Source organism: Ochotona princeps, chromosome 2 (genome assembly GCF_030435755.1).
Source record: "Ochotona princeps isolate mOchPri1 chromosome 2, mOchPri1.hap1, whole genome shotgun sequence".
Classification (NCBI taxonomy): Eukaryota; Metazoa; Chordata; class Mammalia; order Lagomorpha; family Ochotonidae; genus Ochotona; species Ochotona princeps.
In genome coordinates this window covers 10,551,150-10,568,360 of record NC_080833.1, presented here as the reverse complement: position 1 = coordinate 10,568,360, position 17,211 = coordinate 10,551,150, and the positions used below count along the sequence as shown (strand labels likewise).

The 17,211-nt window shown below is 57.0% G+C and overlaps 1 protein-coding gene across 1 annotated transcript in view; it reads right to left on the bottom strand.

Moving 5' to 3' along the window:
• Positions 1 to 16,566, bottom strand: part of PADI1 (peptidyl arginine deiminase 1) — a 33,769-nt gene extending 17,203 nt beyond the window's left edge. The window contains exons 1-3 of the mRNA XM_004592430.2: positions 16,475 to 16,566; positions 1,231 to 1,411; positions 636 to 708 (exon numbers count right to left, since the gene is read on the bottom strand). Coding sequence (XP_004592487.2) covers positions 636 to 708; positions 1,231 to 1,411; positions 16,475 to 16,566 — 346 coding nt within the window. The remainder of the gene's footprint in view (positions 1 to 635; positions 709 to 1,230; positions 1,412 to 16,474) is intronic.
• Positions 16,567 to 17,211: the final 645 nt, after the last annotated feature.

The following is a 17,211-nucleotide window of genomic DNA, read 5'->3' as shown; positions in this document are numbered from 1 at the left end:
AGTGAAGTTTCTAGATCCTTCATGGCCCTACAGAATACTCTCACAGAAAATGCCCCACGTTCGGCCGGGCCTGAAGTAGAGTAGCCAAGTTCCTACAGACAGGCACAGGGTAGCAGATGGGCTAACACAGCTATACTTGCCAGTGGCAACGCTTTGAGGTGCCTACACACAAGCTGGGAACTCTTACCTTCTTTATGACCTCAAAAACCCAACCTCCTCTCTGTAAACCTTATCCCCACCTTCAGCTCACCAGAAAACTCATGTAGCCTGAATGATGCCTTGGGGTGGGCAGGTGCACCCATCACCTAGTGGATATGCATAGCCCTTCCTGGAACCTCCGAGACTCCGAATGAACATGTATGACTCTCCATGGAGTGAACTCCATGCAACCTGCCACACTCTTGGCTCTGGGCCACAAGACATCTTTGCTCCTGGCATGGGCAGGCTCACAGTTCAAATATTAGTCTGTCATTGGCCTCCATCTGTACAAGAACATATTGCCCAGGTTCCCTAAGCATTTCTGGTCTTGATCATTTATGTTCTAGCTTAAGTGCCCATCGTGGTGGAGGGGGACACTGGCTATGGGCCTTCCACAGCCCAGAGGTGGAAGGGTCCCCCAAGGAGGCAGTACTTACCCACGCCAGTAAGGTAGAGTACCCCATGGGCCAGGGCACCTGCCTCCTGCTGCCCGAAGTAAGAGACTTTCACCTGTGGACACATAGAGGCTGCCCTGTCAGCCATGGCAGTGGCAGAGTATGTGGGGTCACTGCCTGCAGCCTTGCTGGGAGGAGAGGGGGTGTGGAGGCCCCAAGGGCTGCCAAGGGCCCTTGACACAGAGGCACCAGGGTGGGTTCCCAGCTGGAGGCGTGGCTACTGCCCCATCTCCCAGGTTTTGGTCTGAGAACAAGGTGGGGTGTGGTGGAGGCTGGCCCTGGGATGAACCACTGACATCAGGGTGGTGCGTCGGGAAAAGGACCAGCTGTCACAATTGCCGTCAGCTCTCCATCTACAGAATGGGACACATGACCCCCACCCTTGTCATCCGAGCCAGGGTCTCAGAGCTCTTTTTTTAATCCGGGACCCTTACTGGGTTCTTTACCCAGACTGCCTGGTAGACCAGGCACACACACAGGGCTCTGCTGCAGCCAAACAGCCCCAGCCCCTGCCCTGTATAGGAGGATCCCACCTTGGATGGAGAGACAGCCCCACACGGGTGCAGTGGCTTCTTACCCGCAGGTCATTTAAATCTTTGCTGGCCGTGCCCACGGATAAGATCACATCCACGTTGGTGTCCAGTGGCCAGTGGGTCTTGCCTGCAGGCTCTGGCACACGCTTGGGGTCATAGACCACGAAAACCTCCACTCCTGAGCTCCCAGAGACCCCAAAGGTCTTGGCACCCTCAGGCACATCCCTGCCAGAGAGGGGAGAGAGGAAGAGATGGGGGCGGGTGTAGGGGATGGTACTCAGAGGACAGCCACAGTAGGTGGTGGGCTAGGGCTGCTGGCCCTGTCAGATAGCACCTCCTGCCAACTGTCCATTCCCATGCCAGGGCCACAGCTGGAAAACCCCTGGGCACCTCACCCTCAAGTCTCCTCCAAGTCGGCCACTTCCAAGTCCTCCAGCCCCACAGGAAGGTCATTGTCTGACCAAGCTCCACTTCTTTGGTTGCTATCCCTGTGGCTTAAGCTGCCATGAAACCCACTGGCCGGGGACTTTGGTGCTGCTCGCCTAGACCCACCCACACCCACCTCATTCTGTTCTGCACACACGAGTAGGATCATGTTAGGGATCTTCATCCCACCAGGTTAAAGGAGGCAGAATCCTCACAACGGCCACAAGCCCCCTCCTGCCCCAGCCACCTCCCCATGCCCTCTCCGCACACATACTGTGCCCACCACACTAGCCTCCTGTGCTGTTCGCTGAAGATGCTAGGTTGTCCTACCTCAGAACCTTTGTACCCACTAACCCCTTTGGGCTGTCCCTTTCACCCGCTGTAGGACTCCGCTGACGTATCCTCTAATCAGTGAGCCCCTTGGCCACCACATGTCCTGCCCTGCCTTGCCTCATCTTCCCTTACCCCTGCTCAAGTCTGTGTGTTGGCCATCTCTCCTGCTAGGCTGGGTGCATGAGGGCTACTGGATCCTCGGGTCTCATGCTAATGCCCAACACACAATAGGTGCTTAATAAACAGCTGTTCATGGGTGAATGGATTCCCAGGCTCAGATGCTGCCTGGTGGAGATGCGGCACCTTACGGCTGCGGTATCCAATGTCCCACCACAGGCCCTGGGTGCTCGGAAGCTGGGAGTTCTGGCCACTCCATTCCACACTACTCCTCCAGGGCCACAGGTTCAGAGGATACCCTGCCCATGGGGGCAGCATCCCATCCTTCATCCCTGAATAAACCTGAACTGTGTGCCACCCTGGGCCAGGCCCTGCACATGAGGGCACAACCTGCCAGGGCTCTTTCATCCCTTGTACATCGGGGCTGTCTATCATCAAGCTCCATGGCAGAACTATCTGCCCCAAGGTCAAGTATGTAGTGCTGCCAAGATTTCCCAGAGGGATCTTCTGACATATCTTCTGCCTCTGTCCTTTCCAGTCCCCTAAGAGTCTCCAAGTAGTGAACCCACTAGAGACACCAGACCCTCCCTCAACCCCTGCCCTGGCCACTGTGTCCCACTACCCCAAACCAGTGCCCCCATGGACGATGGTGACGATGGTCAGTTCCAATAGTCCCAAGTCCTGCTTGAGCTCTTGGACACCCACCACACCCTTACCAGCAAACACATATCCCCATGGACACGCAGGAAGCAGGAGGGCAGAGGGGCCCCCAGACCTCCGCAGCTGCTGGCAGAATCCTCACCCCCGCCATCGACCTCTCGGTCACTGAACGCCCCAACACACCCTTCCTCACCTGTCCCTGAGGAACCCCAAGTTTCACAGACATCATCCATCTCCAGTCCTCCTCACTCTCTGTCCACCCTAGGCACCACCACCTGCTCAGCATTCTCCATCCCTCCCCAGGGAGTCCTTGACCTTCACAGCCCACAGAAGTGTGTTCCGCATGGCTCTCCCCTGCGGCCTGCACAGCAGTGGTTGCTTCTCCCTTTACCTACCCCACCGGGTCCCAAGGGGGAGCAGGGGACCCTGGCTTCTCATGGGCCCTTCCCTCCTGCCTTCGCAAGTGCTTGTTTGTGAATTGGCATCTTTACGTTGCGCCATCCCCCGCAGAGGCAACTCCCTCATTGCCATTATTTCCGGACCCTGTGGGCGCCTGCCGTCCCTTGCCACCTGTTGTTGCCGGGCTTGATGTCCATCACCTCCTGCCTGGCCTCCTTGCCAACTCCCCTGGGAGCCGCAGCGACACCTCTGTACCCACGTCCTGCTGACACTCGTATTCTTTCTCCCTGCCTGCACACTCAGCTCCCTGCTCATTCTCCTTCCACAGCAAAGTCACAGTCAATCCATCTCTCACTGCCCCTGCACCATCTGGCTGACCTCGACCTTCCTGGCCTCAGGGAGGTTGACCTCCAGGGACCCTCACGACCCTTCCAGCCCTACAGCATTGCTCAAGGCAACCTCCTCTCCCAGCCCAATCTCTGCTGACTCTCTCCCCAGCAAGGGGGCTGCCATTGTGTGAGAGGGAGATTGGCTCAGGTCTCTGTTTACATCCCCCGGTGGGCATCATGCCTTCGCATGGAGCATGTGAACCACCTGCTGACTGGCTCAGCTGCTCCCTCAATAGTTTGCGCTAAGTACAAAATGACGACCAAGGAGGCAGCACTCTACTGAGGGTAATGCACTTTGCTAACCCAGTCAATTAATCTTAAGTGTAGACAGTTCATAAAACAATAGACGGGGCCCTCATTCGGGGCCTTTGCTCCTTTCTCAAGTCCCCAGCCCAAGATCACTGCACTCAGGGAAGCCCTCCATGCCATAACTACCTGCATAGAACATGGTAGAAGGTGGAAAGATGAGCAGGAAGTGCCAAGTTTTCAGTATTTACTGCCTGCTTAAAATGTATAGATGCTTGCAAGTTTGTTTTCATCTTCTTAAAAGGCAGAGTGATGGAGAGAGAAACTGATCTTCCGTCTACTGTCCAAACTCCAAATAGTCACAACAGCTAGGACTATCCCAGGCCAAATGCCAGGAACCCACAACTTCACCAAGGTCTCCCATGTGGATTCCAGGAGCCCGACCACTGAGCCATCACCCACTCAAGATACACCAGTAGGAAGCTGAACCTGAAGCGAAGCAGTGGGCACTTGGACTGGCATTCCGATATGGGATGCTAACGTCTGAAGAGGGTCTGGATCCACTATACCACAACACCAGTTCCCAACTTCGCTCATACAGATGATATACAGTTTATATAACATACAGATGGTCCCCGATTTATGGTTCTTACAATATTAAAACTTCATGATAGGGGCCAGTGTGGTGACAGAGCATATAAAGCTGCCACTTGCAGTGCTGGCATTTTGTGTGGGCACCAGTGTGAATCTCGGCTGCTTCACTTCAGATACAGCTCCCTGCTAACGCACCTGCAAGGCAGCAGAGGATGGCCTAAGTGCTTGGGCCCCTGCACCCATGCAGGGGACCCCAAAGAAGCTCCTTCAGACCAGACCAGCTCTGGCTGTGTGGAAAGATCTCTCTTTTGCTCACTCACTCTCTCTCTCCATGTAACTGTGCCTTTCAAATAAAAATACATACGTATTTTTTAAAGTTATAATAGTACAAAAGCATACTCATACAAAAGCTCTATTGTTCATTTTCAGAGCAGCGTTCCACAAGTCGCATGAGACAGCAACATGTCATTATGAAATAGAGTTTGGCTGATGGTTTGCCCTGCTGTCGTGGAACACCACGAGGGAGGAGAAGCTGCAGGCCAGCCAGGTGACTGGATGCACTTTTGCCTTCCCACAGGCTAATTGAGACGCAACTCCCTTGGAAATCAAGGAAAGTAACTACAACTCTAAGAAAACATAGTGTAACGCTGGACAATACTGGGTTTAACACAGGGCTTTAAATTTCCTTAAAACAAACAAACAAAAAAGGGACAATTGGGCCTCCTCCAGGAAGGCCCTTGCTCCCGGCCTTTGTTCCTAGGACCTGTGGTTTTCCCCACGGTGACTGTGCCCTGGGGAAAGAACAGGTGGATTCTTCCAGTTTTATTGGGTGCTGAGCCTGACCTGGCCCAGGAGGCCCTGACCGTCACCATGACCCACCTGTCAGAGCAGGGAACTGTGATCGTCAGGTGGTGAATGGCATGTTAACTCAGGTCCATCTCATAGGGGGAATACTAGAGCCCTGCACCCATTTTGAGGTTCCTCCTAACACACCACACACACACACACACACACACCCCTATGTGTGCAGGATGTGAAGTTGCAACAGACACATCTAGCAGCTGAACCACAGATGCCCTGGCTTGGTACCTTGACGGTAGCACTTGCTGGCTCAGGCACACTGGGCCACTTCAAGGGGTTACTTCTCCGCACTTCCCCTCCATGCCCTTGGGGAGCTCCACCTGACAGTCCAGTGTGCATAAAGCCCTCAGCCGTTCACTCCTCAGATTCTCAGTGAGCCGCCCATGAAGTAGGCCCACCATGCCATGTAACCTACACCCCTGCGAGCCCAAGCTTGCCGCACCACTTCTCCTGTTCCCATTGCCCTGCCCGGGCTTCCCCAGCCAGTTGGGGGTGCCTCTGTCCTCAAACTCCCCTCCCCTCCAGCCCCAGACCTACACTGGCCTGTCAACTCCTGTACTCTCAGAGGCTCTAGAAAGTGACCGACCCAAGGCTGCCCACTGTTGACGAGTTCTCATGACCCCTGCGACTCAACCTGGTCCAGCCCACCTGTTCCTTTTCCGTGGGTTTTGACAAGAGTGTTTTGATAAGAGCCTCCGCTCTTATGCCCCAGTCTGGCCCCAGCTCAGCAGTCATAGGCACCTTGGCAGCCTATGGACTCTCAGAACTTGCCCTTGGAGCTGGCCTGTCCTGCGGGAGCCACCACTCTGCCCTGACCGCCTCCTCCCCACTTGCCGTCACTCTCACGCATGCCCAGCTGTGGCTTTCTGCCTGGACAACACTAGCAGACACTTGCTGAAGCCCAGCCCCCCATTTCCCTCTCAGAGGGGTCTTTGCCATCACCCTCTGACAAACAAGGTGATGTAAGTAGCATTGTGAAGCTTAAACGCCTTTGTCGGGACCCCAGGAGGCCCCTGGCATGCAAGGTCTCAGTCACAGCCGTCTCCCCGGGACAGTTTGTGTCTCATTCTCTGATCATAGCAGTGTCCCACTCTGTGACCAGTGGGGACCGCAGCCACCACAGTCATGGGTGAGGACACAGCCACCGCAGCCAGGCAACAACCTTCTTAGGGCTGCCCAGGGGAGAGGCGGTCGAGCAGGTTGGACCCCATCTGCCCAGCCCTACGTGGTCAGCCTCTCCAGGTCACAGCTCTGGTCACATCCACTCTATCTGGGACCTCCGTGGGAAAGCACTAAGGCCAAGGAGAGGGAAGGCAAGAGATTTGAGCAGTGCTCCCCCAGCCTCTGCCCCCGCCTCCTGAGCCTACCTGCCTAGCAATCATCATGTGTGCTAATTGGGGTACAGTTCAGGAGCATGATGAGTTACACACGGGGACATGGGGTCCCCCTGCGTCCAGCACTAAGTGAAGATTCAGCCGAAACATCTCATTTGGGGCAAGCACTGGGCACAGCAGCTGGGATGTCTCTTGGGATGCCTGAGTCCCATATTCAGGTGCCTGAGTCTCACCCTGGGGTGCCTAGGTCAAGTCCTGGCTCCAGCAGGATCCCGAGAGAGGATCCCGAGAGAGAACCCCACCCGGCACTGCTTCTGGCAGCCCAGGCTGCCCCTCCCTGAATCACCCCTCTGGAGGGTGTTGGGATCCTGGTCTCAGCTTCTCCCTGTCTCCCTTCACTCTGGCAGGAGCCAGGTGAGTGGGCAGCAGCCCCCAGGGTGCAGGCCTTGTGGAGAAGGTGGCAACCCCTTGGGAACCTCAAGGGGACTTGTCGTGTGCCCACTGGGCATTGGCACAGGACAGCAGGAAGGGGGCAGGGAAGGGTTGCTGTTGCTGCTTGCTGGACCAGGCAGGCTGAGTCTCATCCCCTTGGCATGCTGCCCTCGCCCTGCCCTGTGGCAGGCTCTGCCCTCGCTCACCTCTGTGTCCCTGTCTGTGGGTGTGGCCTTACAGGGGTGATGGGGGGATGGTGACAAGTAGGCTGGGAGTCCAGGCTGCCCCCCACCTAGTCCACACCTCACGTCTCACGGGACAGCCCCCTAGACCTGACCACATGCCAAGTGGGCAGCCTGGGCCAGTCTCCAAGTTCACCATCGGTGAGGTCATGATGGATTTAAACACCAGGGACCATTAACGTCACCACTGCGGACACCACCCACCTGTGTCCTTGTAACCGTGGACACCACCTTTCCTGTTCTGTAAAGAGAAGAGTGTGGTTCTGTGAACTCAGATCTCGCCCCTCAGCTGTGCTCAGCCTCCATTTTCCCCTTCTGTGAAATGGGTGCAATCCCAAACCCAGCTGGCGAGGGTACCACAGGGTTCTGGGAGATGACACTTTGGAAACAATCTTTGTGAGAGTCTCATGCTGTTACTGCTGTCAGTGTGATCATGCGGAGTCCCCACAACCCAGCCTGCTCCTGCCAGGCCCCATCCTCCCTCTAGCCTCAGACAGCTCGACACAGACCTTCCTGGGGCACATCAGTATCCCTCACCCTGCCCCATCCCCCGCCCTGAGCAAGAGACAGGCAGCCAGGACAGCAGAGCTGAACCTTGGAGAATCTCATGGAACAGGGCACACGGGATGTACAGACTGGGGACCCCAGCCATGCCTGCTCACGGGGGTAAGGTGTGTGTCACCCGATGGCCATGCACAGGGAAGAGCCTACACACTGAGATACCTCCTCTGTGCTGGACTTCCAACACTGGTGATCTCTCTCCTTCCTTCCAGCCCTCTCGGCAGGTGTCCCTGGCCCATTTAACAGATGGAGAACTAGCCTCTGAGAGGTGAAGTAACTTTGCTCGGGGGAACACAGTTGGTGGGGGGAGGAGCAAACAGCAGGTTTGTCTTCCCTCCCAAGCTGCCCGGCCGACATTACCACAAGTGGATGTGCCCTGCGCGTGCCCTGGCAGGGATGGGAAGAGGCAGTCGGCAAGGAAGGGTGAAGGAAACAGGCAGGTGTTGAAATTTGGCCACACCAGCTCCTTATTTACTTCCGCACAGGTGAGCCTCGGAAGTCATGACAAGATGGAGTAAACAGGTGGAAAGCCGTGCCTCTCCCTCCCCCATCCGTTCAGCAGAACCCTGCAGGGGTGAGGTTGATGCCAGTGGGGAGGATGATGGCCCCTCCCTGCCCAGAGGAGGCTGGATAGGTCATCCTGGCCATGCCCCTGCTGGACCAGATCCCTGAACTTGAACATGCTGCAGGATGGAGAGCCCACCTCATCACACCTCTGCTGCAACAGCTCATCAGTAGAAAGTGTTCTCTTTGGCCTCCCAGAAGCCTCCACCCACTGGGGTTGTGCAGGCCATTCCTCCTCTCAAGCTTTCTAGAGTGAGAGGGGACACACAATGGCCAAGGTGCCCTTCCCAGGCCAACTGCTAGCCCTGCCCTGCAGCTCAGCAGGGGATCAGGGTTGGTGGGGGGGGGTGCGGCAGCCCAGGGCCATTTGCAGGGACAAGAGTGGTGAATAACAGAGAAAAGGTGGGAGTTTGGGGAACAGATGAGTGGCCATGCCTGTGGCTGCCCAGACACCAGTGGGCAGTTTCCTGCACACCTGCCTAGAGCCCCAGGGATGCCAGCCTCTGGGTTTTGGGAACCAAAACCAGAAGCAGTGTCCAGGACCAGCCAGCAGGACCTGGCATTGCCTCTATGCTGTCGGCTCAAGGATGATTCTGGCTCGGGGCTGCAGGTCTGGCTGGAGACCAAACCATCCCTCAAACCCACCCGATGTGGGCTCCCAACCTAAGGGTCAGTGGCTCCCCCGGGGCACACGGGATTCCTGCAGGGCCCGGTCTCCCAAGGGTTAACTCCACAGCTTAGCTTGTTTCTCAAGGGGTAACAGGATGGGCAATCTTGGCCTGATACATTTAGCCCCTGGCTTGACCACAAGTTCTCGCTTCCCTGCTTCCCCTTTTTCAAGATGCCCACGCGGGATCTTAGGAGTTGCTTGAGCATCGGGAAAATACTGGGAGAAACTAAGCAGATTATAAAAAGGCAGGCCAAGTTCAAATGAATGGCATTCTCTTTACAAGAATGACCCACTGCGTGTTGTCTTTTTTGTAATCCTAGTCCCTCCACTCGGCTCGGGGTACACGGTGACGCAGGTGTTGCCAACAGATTCCCACTAGGGCCTCCTGTGGCTCTGCCATGACACACTTTGCTGCTCACCTACCATGCACCAGCACCTTGCCAGGCCCCAGAAAAGTGGAACCAAGTGTCCCCAGTCCAACCCTCAGGGCTCAAGGTGGGCAGGGACCTCCCAGGGCATAGCATGCCCTTTGCTCCATTGTCTGGCCCCATGTACACAGTCCCTTCCCCAAGTCTAGGGAGGAACTCAAATCCACACGGAGGGGACAGTGACAGAGCTGGGATCTGACCCTACTGGGTCCAGCTCCAAGGCTCTTCCTCTGCCTTGTCCCCACCTCACCCTCACACCAATGCAGTAACCCAGGAAGGTCCAGGCCATGGGCTCGCTCTCAGAATTGGGCAAAGACGGGTTCAAATCCCAGGTCCAGTGTCTGTGGGCTGTGTGGCTTCAGCAAAGTCTCATGATCTCTCTGTGCCTTTTCCTCATATTCAAGGTAGAGGTCACAGTAGCACCTAGCTGTCTGATTTGATGGAAATGATGGGAACATCTAAGAAGACCAGGCGGCCAGCACAGCCACTGCCTTCATACGTGGCAGTCACCACCTCTAGCCGCCTAGGAGACAGGGGGCAGTGGGCAGACCCTGGAGAAGACAGGACAGAGGGGCCTGTGGGTAGGAGGATCCCAGCCCCATCCTCCACCCCATCCCTGGCAATGGGCCTGCCCTGTGGCTACTATGGAGTCAGCTCCCCACAGCAGGCATGGGTACACCTGCTCAGTGTGCCAGAGTCCCCAAAGTCAAGTACAGAGCATTTATTCCATAGCTGCCAAGGGGTGCAGACCCCCCAGGGGAGAGGGGCAGGCTAGGGCATGAGGAGGTGTGGGAGCCTGGCAGTGGAAGAGAAAAACTCAAACATCCCCCCAGGCTTCCCCATATTGGCTTTGACTTTGTCTGGTTCCTCCCCTGGGGCTGGCTGCAGCCAGAGATACAGGGGATAGGAGATGCTGTGGCTGACAGTGACCCCATGTCCTCCTGGAATTCCAGGCTCTCACACAGCATGCTGTGTCCTCTCCTTCCCCTCCATCTCAGAGATAGCCATCACTCGTGGGTGCTCCACCCCCTGGCATTGCCCGGGGAGGGCTGTGCCTGGGAGCCTAGGAGGACCCGGGAGTGGGATCAGACCCTCTCCCAGTGGGGGTCCCTGGAGGACGTCTGGCGGTGTGACTGGTGGCTGGAGCAGCGTAAGTGGTCAGTTGCTCCTCGCTGGTCTGCCCTGCAGAGGCAGTCACAGGCCTGGACCTCACTGTGCCTTGGGATATGGCCAGGACGGGAGAGGCAGCCTCATGAGTCACCGCACCTCTGCCCAGAGCCGCCAGTGCAGCACGGATTGTGAAAGTTCGCGTTTGTAAAATGGGGAAAATAAAGGTGCCGGCTTCATGGGTACATGCGGCAAGCTGTGTCAGTTCCACCAAGCTTGGGAGAAGACCGGTTCAGGGGGACTGAGCTGCAGTCTGAGGTCACACAGCCTGACCGCCCAGCCAGGGTCACACCCCCAGCTGTCTGTGGCTTGGAGCGTCCTCCTCCTGTGGAGCCCCATCAGGTGCCTGGGGACTTTGGTGGGCAGGGGGATGTCAGGGTCATGAGGGGAAGGGTATGGCCTTCCTTCTTGTTCACTGGAGTTTGGAACCCTGTGACCCCACCCTCAACTGGAGCAGACCATGGCAGGTACACTCACCGCAGGACCCTACTATGGAGTTTCACTTTGTTGATTTCATAAGCAAGAAAGAGACAGCTGCTTCACCTCAAGACGCCCGCAACGGCCATGACTGGGCTGGGGTGGAAGCCAGGAGCTGGGCGCACAAGCCAGATCTCCCCATTTTGACTTGCTCACCTGACCTCTGTCGCCTTTCCCAGCACAGTGCCCTGGCCCTGGGGTCTGGATCGGGGGCTGAGGAGTCATCCAGGTGGCCAGGAGGTGTGAAGGGGGAGCTCTAGGCAGGCTCCCCACAGCCTTGATTGCAGGTGACTAGGCCTCAGGCTGCACTGGAGGCCCAGAAGCAGGTGGGACACCTGGGAGGCCACGTCCCTGCCTAGGTCAGGGACCCTCAGAGGATGTGGCTCACCCCTCCTCTGATGTGGGTGTCAGGGGTGGTGGCACGCCTGATCTGACTCCTCTGTCAGCTCAGCCAGGTCAAGTCCTCTTCCCCACAGGCCTTTGTGTCCATTCCCTCAAGGTCCACCCATGCGGCCATGCCTTTCAGCAGCCGCCGTGAGGGTCACAGCTGTGCTGGGGTGTTACCTCACCTGCTGCCCACATCTTCGCAGGGAAATCTCACGACAAGTTCCCCCGCTCCCCCCCATACAGGGAAGTCTCACAAGGCTAGGCAAGGCCTGGTGCCCTCAGCTTCATCCCCAAGGGCTGAGGAATCCCAGACTTGCAGCTAAACTCCCCGTTCATGCCTTCCCAGGTGGCCAATGGCCACGGCTGCCTGTGGCCTTGCCAACCCCCCCGGCTTCATCCTTCCTCCACTCCCCCACACACACCTTGACAGAGCCGGCAGTGCTCAGAAGCCACAGAGGGAGAAGGTGGTGATGGGAACAGTGACATTGTTCCAGACAGCAAAAGAGCAAAGAGAGGACAGGGTAGGGAAGGAAGGGCGGAGGAGAAATCAACATCAACCACAAATAACCACCCCATGATTCCTTGCTTCTGGAATCTTCTATCTAGGTCCACCAGCTCAATAGAGTAGGACCTGCCTCTGAACCTCCCAGTACTTTGTCCACCATGGAGGAAAGAGAGGTGGGGAGACAAGGAGGAGAAAGGTGGAGAGTAGCAGGGCGGGAGCTGAGGAAGGAAGAGGAGAGGTGTGGGGTGAAGAGTGAATTCAAGACTGGAGTCAGGAATGACAGGAAGGGGGTGGGAGGGCCAGGCGGGGCAGCCTGGTGGGGCTGGGGAAGGATGGAGACCAAGGGGTGTCCACTACTGGGATCCAGAAAGAGTCTAAGGCCAAAGGGTGGCTGGCCCCCAGGGTCTCAGCTAATGCCCACTCCTCACTGTTCCGAGATGGAATTTCCAGGCCGCTCCAAGCCCTGCGGGACTCTTAGGGAACCCCCTACCCCAGCCTCATGCTCTCCAGGGACCCTCAAACTTCAGCTGTAAGTGTCATTTCCATTTAGACGATGTAGCAGCAGCATGGAGCAGGGTGGGCGGCCATCCTGGCACTTGTGGCCCGCCCGTGGCTGCAGATTCGAGCGGCCTCCGCCCTGTAATCACCCCCGAGAGGCGCCCGACCCAGCCTCCCCGACTTCCTCATGAGCTCAAAGCATTCATTTCCACCCAGGGAGTTAACGAGGGCATATGCGGAGTTCACAGGGAAAGATAGCATGAAGAGGAAGGTTCATTTTGGTAGAAAAGTTCTTGACATCCGGATGTATTGTTTTCATGATATGCACAGTCCATGAACTTTGGGAAGACACTCCCACCCCCATCCTGTGTATGTGTGTATGTACACCAGAAGCCTGTTTTTACATTATATGTACGCATTCATTGACTTGGAAGGCAGAGATGGAGAGAGAGATCTTCCATCTGTTGGCTCACTCCCCAAAGGCCCATAACACCACCAGGAGCCAGGAATTCCATCCAGATCTCCCACGTGGGCGACAGGGGCCCAAGCACCGGGCCATCCTGCTGCTGCTTTCCCAGGTAGCAGGAATCAGGATCGGAAGTGGAGCAGTCGGAACATGAACCCACATTCCTATATGAGATGCTGATTCCCAAGCAGCAACGTAAGCCACAGTACCACCACACCCGTCCTTGTGCCGGAAGCTTTCTAATTCAGTTTTGGCGTTTTCATTATTTGAAGTACGGGGAACCCCAAGAAATGTGATTGGCCTGGGCCTCTGTTGGAGGTCACCTGAGAGGCCTCAGGGTGACGCTTCTCCCCATACTCCCACTTCCGTCCCCAAGAGTCGACTCAGCGTGGATGCTTTCACAGTGGTGAGGAAGGCTAGGGGAAGTGCCCCCCACCCTCTTCCTTCTCCATTGTGAAAACTAAGTGCCCCCTGGCTTCCATGCGTGGCGACACTTTCCATCCCCAGACAGATGGGCTGGCCATGCTAGGCCCCCAGTGGATTGCCTATGACACCCACTTTTCTACTGGTTCCCCTGTGGGGACCACCTCAAGCCTCCAGGCAAGGACGGGGTTGGCCAAGGCTGCCTGGCTGGATCCAAGAAGTCAAGGTGATGAGCTAGCCCCCTGGGATAGGAGGGCCAGTGTCGTGAGCTAGCCCACTAGGGTGTGGACATGAGGATGGTGAGCTAGCCTGCTGGGGCATGGGGTGAGGGTGGAGAGGGGTCCACTGGACTGCGTGTCAGGGTGGTGAGCTAGCCCATGGGGTGTAGGGATGGGATCCACAGCAGCAGCTGAGTCAGGGGATTCTTTGGGGTTCCAGCTGGGGCCCCACACGCCACGCAATTACCCCAAACATAAATATTTCTCCAAATAGGCAGTGCGCACAGACCTGGGGGCAAGTCATCACTTCCCATGATGTCACTCGCCACGCCTAACTCCTGGAGGGCTCCAATGACCAGCAGCCCAGGTGACCAGGACTTCCCTTCCACCAGCAAGGCCAAGGAGGAACACCCAAGCCTGCCTCAGCCAGAGCCAGGCAGGTGGCAGTGTGGGAGCGGCAGAGGAGCCCTAGGGTCAAGTGCAGCCCTTCCTCTTCCTCAGTTCAACACTGCAGTGAGCTTCCAGCCTCTCTTAAACCCTGCCAGGTGGGTCTGGCGCAGTAGCCCAGAGGCTAAAGTCCTCCCCTTGCAAGTGCCGAGATCCCATATGGGCACCGGTTCCTGTCCTGGTGGCCCCACTTTCCATCTAGCTCCCTGCTTGTGGCCTGGGAAAGCAGTCGAGGATGGCCCAAATTTGGGACCCTGCATCCGCACGAGAGACCCGGAAGAGGCTTCTGGCTCCTGGCTTCAGATCAGCTCAGCTCCAGTCATTGCAACTGTTTGGAGAGTGAATCAACAGATGGAAGATCTTGCTCTCTGTCTCTCCTCCTCTCTGTATATCTGACTTTCCAACAAGAAAGTAGAATACAATAAATCTTTAAAAAAAAAAACCTGCCAGGTGCACCTGTTGCAGACCTGGCTTGTGGGAGGTGCTTCCTAGGGATACATTTGAAGCATCTCAGGGCGGGCTTAGAGACTCAGTAACTAGTGGAGGCCTACCAGAAGCTCACTCAGGACCCGGAGGCAGCCTCAGTCAGCGCATGACCTCCCAACAACCATCACTGTTTCCACTGACCATCCCCCTCCCCTCACTGGACAGAGCCATGGGTAGGTGATAAGGCACACAGTGTTCCCAAGGGAACTTCCCAGACAGCCAGCCCTGAGCTTTCACTCCCTTCCGGGAGCAGAAAGAGAGAGGGAAGAACCTGAGTCGTGTGAGCTCCAGCAGTTCCCGCTACCAGGGCAGCCACTGTACCAGTGGCCCTCCATCTGCACTGTCCCATTGGTCCTATCCCCAACCTGGTAAGGTCAGTGCTACTGTTCTCCCCCTTGGTCAGGCTCAGCACCCTGTCCCACAAGGTCTCACAGCCATCAATGCAACCATGATGTGGACTCAAGTCTGTCATAACTCCAGCCCTTGGGAAAGACCCAGTTCATTCCACAGGGGCTCCTGTCTGGGAACGAAGCCCAGAGACAGCCATGAACTTGGCCCGCATCACACAGCACGTCAACGGCAGAATGCCAGTCAGAGCCCAGCTCTCCTGGCTCCCTGTCAAAGGTATCTGTCCTTGTAAGCAGCGCAGTGTAGAGCCTGAGGTCCTGGACAAACCTTCCAGAAACAACCATGCCCTTGGGTGACAACTGGGCCTGGAATTGGGAAGGCAGAGCCCACTAGGGAACCTCTTGCTACTCTTGCTGTTAAAGCAGGCTTGCAGGATAAAATATGGCAAGTCTGGCTTTATTTGAGATTCACTAAACAGAGGAGTTTTTTGGTATGGCCCTGGGAGCATATTCAACCAGTGATTTATTGTTTATATTAAATTCAAGTGTAAACAGAGATATTGTTGTTGTTTTTAATTTGCTAAATGGAGCAATCCTAGTAAAAAATGGAGGAGAAACTGGGTGAGTTCCCTATTGGTTGCCCACATCGGACAGAACCCAAAGCGGAACCCAGTAGCAACAGGGGGTCAAGGTCTGTCCTCCTGGGCTCCTGGGCCTCTGTCAGAGAGGTCTGCAGAGGACTGCTGGGCAGAGTCACTGGAAGCCAGGTGGGTAGCTGGGCCTGGCATGCGCAGACCAGCCTGGGCAGTCACCAGGGGCTGAGATCCTGTAGTCCCAGCTCCTCTCCAAGGGAGACGCTGGCTCTACACTGCCACCTGCAAGGGGGTCCAGTGCCCTGGGGCAGGGTGTGGATGACTTCAGCTGAGCAGGGTTCTGGGGCTTCCTACTAGGCAGAGCCCAAATAGGGCAGGTTCCAGGCAAATGGGAGAAGTTGATACTGCTGCTGCCCCCTCAGGTGTCACCCTCGCCACTGTCACCATCATCTTCCTCCTCACTACCACCACCACCATACTCTCCAGGCAGGTACAAGTCCCAGGCCCTGCTCCAGGTTCTCCTGTCACAGTTAGTCATTGAGCTGCCCCTGGCCACACCCTCCTGTCACCTCGTCACCTCGGCTGCCCCTGGCTGGCATCCAGGGATGGAGCTGCCACACACCATCCTCCAGCCCTGAGACAGGTTGCCATGGAACTGAGGGAAGCAAGGGGAGGCCCCATCCTCAACCTTGTCTTGGGCAACAGTTGGCTGTGACGTGTCACCCAGGTGCCACTTGGACACCCCAACCAAGTGCCCAGGCCCTGGAGCCTGGCTCTAGGGCTCAGAGGTAGAGTCAAAAGGCCAGACCTCTTCCAGCAGCCAGAGAACGCCGGCCCGACCCTGGTGTCCTGGGCTGAGCCTGACCAAAGCCCGGCGCGGCTTTCCAGGCCCCGCAGCCAACTCCACCTCCTCTGCTCTCAAAACATCCTGCCGTGAGCATCTGCCAGCATGCCTGAGCCATCCCCCGGGCACCCACCTGAGACACCAGGGACCTGTCAGGCACTTCCCAGCCCTCACCTGTGAACATCCACGCGTGTCTCCACTCCCACCACACACACAGCGTAGGTGGGCTTCTCCAGGGACAGCTGCACAGCTCTCTGCGGGGCCATCCTGGCCCCTGGCTCCCAGCCTTCCTGATGGGCTCAGGCACCCTGGCGGCCACACGAGCCGACTCCCCGGCTCCTCTCCTGGGCACCTGGGCACCGCCAGGAAGGAGCGTGAGGTCTGATGGGCTGGGGCTCTCTTCCTCCCTTTTAATTTCACCCTCTGACCTGATTAGCCAGCCTGAGTCTGGTCCCCACCTCCTGGCTCCGTGCCCGGTCCTCCTCACATGCAGCTGTCAATCTAGGAGGCTGGAGGAGGAGGCGCCTGAGGCTGCCCTGGGAGATGGGAAGTAGGGGCTTCAGCTGGGGGAGGAACCCCACGTGGAGAAGGAACCTCCTTCCTCAAGCTTTTCCTCCACCCTCGGACTGTGTGTGTCTGCCTCCCCACTATCGTGGCATCAGCATTTTCTGAGGGCTGACTGTGTGCCAGGCGCTGGCTGAGCAGATCTTATCCCACGAGCTCAAAGATCTGCTGGCACGAACAGCATCGGGAAGGGGGACAGCCTGGGGTCTGCACCCAGGTACTGGATCTCCAGGAACTCAGTTTCCCCAGGTGTGACATGGCAGCTGCATGGGGATGACGCGGTTCAGTGACAGCCATCCCAGGCTGGCCAGCGGGGACTTAGAGCCCTGGCTTGGGGTAGGGGGATA